This window comes from Mandrillus leucophaeus, unplaced genomic scaffold (assembly GCF_000951045.1).
Source record: "Mandrillus leucophaeus isolate KB7577 unplaced genomic scaffold, Mleu.le_1.0 Scaffold187, whole genome shotgun sequence".
Classification (NCBI taxonomy): domain Eukaryota; kingdom Metazoa; phylum Chordata; class Mammalia; order Primates; family Cercopithecidae; genus Mandrillus; species Mandrillus leucophaeus.
The window spans coordinates 4,128,025-4,132,977 of NW_012101887.1; the positions used below are offsets into that span (position 1 = coordinate 4,128,025).

Consider the following 4,953-nt stretch of genomic DNA (forward strand, 5'->3'; position numbering starts at 1 on the left):
GGGGGAAATGTATTTATTATTCTTTTCTGTTAAGTTGTATATATGTTATATCAAAATGGAATTGAGAATAGTATTATATTTGCTATTGGCATTATATTCGATTGTCATTATGGGCCTGTGGTGGGCCATGGAGTTAAACGACTTGAGAAACAGTGACCTAGAATGTTAGCACTTTGAGAGGGGACTGTGTTTGATTTAGCTTTGTAGGCAGTGGTATGGTGTTCAAGAAAGAATGCTGGGCCGGGCCCAGTGGCTCAGGCCTGCGATCCCAGCACTTTGGGAGGCCAAGGCGTGAGGATCACGAGGTCAGGAGATCGAGACCATCCTGGCTAATGCAGTGAAACCCCGTCTCTACTAAAAATACAAAAAATTAGTCAGGCGTGGTGGCGGCGCCTGTACTCCCAGCTACCAGGGAGGCTGAGGCACCCAGGAGGCGGAGCTTGCAGTGAGCCGAGATGGCTCCACGGCACTCCAGCCTGGGCGACAGAGCGAGACTCTGTCTCAAAAAAAAAAAAAAAAAGAAGAAATGCTGGTACTGCAAATCAGGATACCAGAATTTGAATCCCAATTTAAATTTAAAGCTTGTTTAAGGACCTTTAAACATGTTAATTATCCTATAGTTCTTCCTTCGTTATTTACTAAATTGGGGTAAAAACAATAATGACTTCACATTATTAATATATGAGTTATACACAAAAGAACGAGGGAAAACATGTAGCTCCATGCTGGTATACAGCAGTTTTCTGCCGTCATGTACTTCATCTTGCCCAGCACAATAGTTTGTAGATAGTGGATACTTAAGCACTCATTCATACTGAATAAATCAACGTACGAACAACTGAGAACCTTTGAAAAATTCCTTTTTTTTGTTCATGTTCAACTTAATGCTTTCAGAGAACTGACTTTGAAAATAACCTTTTTTTCTGGTAATCTCTGTGTTTGAGTAAAAGAGCAATGGTGAAACTCCATCTATTTTTAGGTTTTGTAGCCTTTAAAATGAGAGAGCTAAATATGCTGGGAGATTTTATTTATTTTGTTTTATTTGGTCTCATTTTATTTCCATCTTAAGTTAATGAAATTTTGGGTAGTCCTGGTCACATGTAATACCTAGTCCTCCAAGTATTCTTTGTGCATCCCTTTTATAGCAATGTGCATTGTGACAGCTCAGCCTCCTCTTGCTGACTAATCTCCTGTACAGACAGAAGCAATTCCCATAATTCAGATAATAACCTGGAACAACTTTCATGGTTTACAAAAGTAGATTTGTACCTGATCTTCTTATAATTTAGAAAAGGAGATTAGAGTTTAATAAAATATCAAATAATACCTTAAGAATAGAATTTTGGATGTTAAAACTATTCTGAAAGTAAATACAGTTTTAAACAAGAATCTGTACTGATTTAGTTGCTTCAAAGAAAACATATTGAAAAAGAATTTAAGTTAGCATATACTTATAGATAGTTTCATAGAATGCTTAAAGCTAAACATAGTCAATTATAATTTGGATTACACTATTCTATTACCTAACAACCTATTTAAGTTGATTAGAACAAAACTACTAGGTAAACGTCAACACAATCCATATAATAGAATCTGAATTAGAAAGGCTTGAATTTATTGTACCTACATTTATGAAGACTTTATGGAAATAGATGCACCTTTGTGAAAAGACAGAACATGAAATGTTAAAATGATTGCTTTTTTATCTTTTTTTTTTTTTTTTGGCTAAAGCATACCATACTCTTAATTCATAGTTCCAGTGCTTAGTGCATAGAAGGTGTTCAAGGAATAATTGTGGAATTTAGGAAGGTTTAATTTATGACCTATAATAAAGGTCAGAATAAATGGTAAAGTTAGACAAAAAAGTCAAGGAAAATCTAAGCATAATCGCTAATAATTCAAAAGCTATGTTGTGGTGTGTTCTAGGAAGGTGAATTTGTGGACTTTATTTTTTTAAGGGAACACATTTGTCAGGAAATAATGTTACATGAATTTCTATTTTCTGCTTTAAATGCTGGCATGCCTTCTTTTTAATAGTGTGTATTACAAATGCACCAAATCCAAGACTAAGTAAACAGAAAGTTGAATCAAGGTACTTCTCATTTTAAAAATTATTCTGGAGTCTTGGAGTAGAAAGAGACTCTGGAGTTGATTTTTTCCAACTTCCTTCTATTATTGATGAGGGAAGTAGAAGGGGAAAAGGACTTGTTCACTGTCCGTAGCTTAAAAAAAAGATTTTTTTAATTCTATACTTGATCAGGCACAGGAAGGTACTCAATGAATAATTTCCAAGAAGAAAGAGTCACTTCAGCATAAGAGATACATATTGTAGATTTATTAATTTACAGTCAATATCAATTATAGTAATAAATTGGTAATTATTAATAATTATTTATTTTAAATTAGCATGTTGGGTCTTATGTAATTGAGGAATCAGATTAAGGTACATCTTTCATTGTGAAATTGAGATGTTGGGAACATGCAAAGCCTCACTGCAGATCCTAACGAATTTACCACAGGGATGCTGCCCTACCGATACACTTGAGTAGAAATTTTCAAGGGGAGTTGAGAGACATATCCTTGGTAACAAGAGGATTGGGGAGGGGCACATTTCACTTGAAATTTAACAACATTTTGTCCCGTGGTCTTATTTATTTTTGGGCACATTATTTATTTTTTGAAATAAATTCAAATAGCATTAAAGGCAGTCATGTTTTCTTTTTAAAAGTTGAGAGATTTTAAGGCATAAGTCAACTAGTTTTCTCCTCTGTGCTTTTGGAATAAACCATTCATTTTTATAATAAACATTTATTGATCACCTCTATATTCCAGGCACAGTGGTACTCTCTGAAAATATAGTCAAAAAGTTGATTCCTGTCTGTAAGGGGGAGCCAGAGTTTATTCATTGAGAATTTATAGCCCAATATTATTGCTCCAAGTTTCCCCCTGCCATCTACACTCATCCTTGCAATATTTGACACAGTAGTCATTTATTGGAGAAAATACGAAAAGATAGAAATTACAAAGAGTCTTTCACTTCACTTGCTTATTTACTCAGCAAGTATTTATTGAGTACCTACCATGTGCCAGTCACTAAGCTATGTGCTTGGGTTACATTAGTGAGTAACACAGTCAACGATCCTGTCTTTGCGGGGATTATATTCTAGGAGGTGAGACTAATAGCCAAAAAAAAAAAAAAAAGTGCAAAGTTAGAAGGTGATGTGTGATGGTTAAAAGAGAGAGAGAGAGAGAAAAGTAGAGTTGGGGAATTATGTGTGTGAGAAGAAAATTTAAAAGCAGGATGCAATTTTAAATAGTGTGGTCAAGAGAGGCCTCATTGTGACTTTTGAACAAAAGCTTGAAGGCACTTGAAATAAAAATCCAAAGATTAAGATAATCATAGAATTTGAATTTTTAAACTCATTTTAAGTCCATTTTGTTGTCTGTGTTACTTCCTGGCAAGAGGCTGCAGGTGATGGGTAAAGTCAAATATTTGATTTATCTTTCTTTTCTCTCCCATTAGCTTTGATTTACACAAGGAGTGGTATTTCCACTATTTTCTACTTTGCTAAAATAAATGTATTTCATGGAATTTTTACTCATCAATGATAAGAACACGGTTTACTTTGCGAATTTCCTTATGAGAGCCTAGAGCAACATGTAGCATAATTTCATATCATGCATTATTTCTTAGAAATATAAAAATCCATATATTGCCATTTTTAGAATGACTCTTAAAGTCGTATCAGTTTAGACAACAAGTCAACTTACTTTCCCATGGAATCACTGAGTCATAGGTTTAGATAAGAAAGCATTTACTTTCTTAATATTCTTCATCGATTTTAGCATATTTTAAAAATAGAAGTATCTGTTTTTTACAGATTCTGTTTCTGGCGTCTGCATATGCAAGTCCCCAACTCGCTGAGGAGAGCTGTTCAGCTGTGGCTGCTGTCACACATTATCTGTACCTTTGCCAGTTTAGCTGGATGCTCATTCAGGTTGGTACCTCATTCCCTCTCCCCGCCCCTTTAATCTTATGATGAATCTGGGTGGAGTGGTCTTAATGTCTGATACTCTGTACTGAAGTAGAAGTAATTCCATATGTCCATCACTGCATTCTCAGGATATAAATGCCAAATAAAAACACCCTGTAAGCTGTACAATGGTAGAGAGCATTGTGAGTTTGAAGAAATTACGGAAATCCAGTAGGATTTGAAACAAGGGAGTGGTTAGAGATGAAGTCTGCAATGCGGGCCCTATAAAGCACAGCAGGAAATTAGAACATTTTTCTAGGAAAAGTAATAGAAGGTTTTTAAGGAGTGACATGATAAGATTTAGATTTTAGAAAGATCTCCCTGTTTGTAGTGAATATGAGACAAGAAAGGGTGGATAGGCAAGCCAATTAAGTAGATTTAGCTGTATTCAAGGGGAAATCATGGTAGCGTGAACTAGGGAGGTGGCAGTAGAAGCAAAGGGAAGAGAACTGCTTTGGAGATTTTTTAAAATTAGAACTATAGGATGTAAAGACTGGTTGTGAGGAATGCAGAAGTTGGAACCCAGGATGATCCCCAAATTTCTGGCCTGGGTATCTGGTGGATACTGGTAACTGAAATTATGATCACTAAACAATGGGGAAAAGCTGGTGAGTTTCGTTTGGGACATGCTGAATGTGAAGTGCCTATGAAACCTCCAGTGGGAACTTTGAGGAGACGGGGACACATGAAGCTAAAGCTCAGAAGGGAGGCCTACACTTTAGAAATGCACTGGGAATCACAGCGCTTTGAGAAGCCAAGGCAGGCAGATCACCTGAGGTCAGGAGTTCAAGACCAGCCTGGCCAACATGGTGAAACCCCATCTCTACTAAAATACAAAAAATTAGCTGGGTATGGTGGTGGGCGCCTGTAATTTCAGCTACTAGGGAGGCTGAGGCAGGAGAATCGTTTCAACCCAGGA

At 36.2% G+C, this 4,953-nt stretch overlaps 1 protein-coding gene across 1 annotated transcript in view; it reads left to right on the forward strand.

Moving 5' to 3' along the window:
- Positions 1–4,953, forward strand: part of ADGRV1 (adhesion G protein-coupled receptor V1) — a 596,733-nt gene that overhangs the window by 384,189 nt on the left and 207,591 nt on the right. The window contains exon 84 of the mRNA XM_011978020.1: positions 3,882–3,998. Coding sequence (XP_011833410.1) covers positions 3,882–3,998 — 117 coding nt within the window. The remainder of the gene's footprint in view (positions 1–3,881; positions 3,999–4,953) is intronic.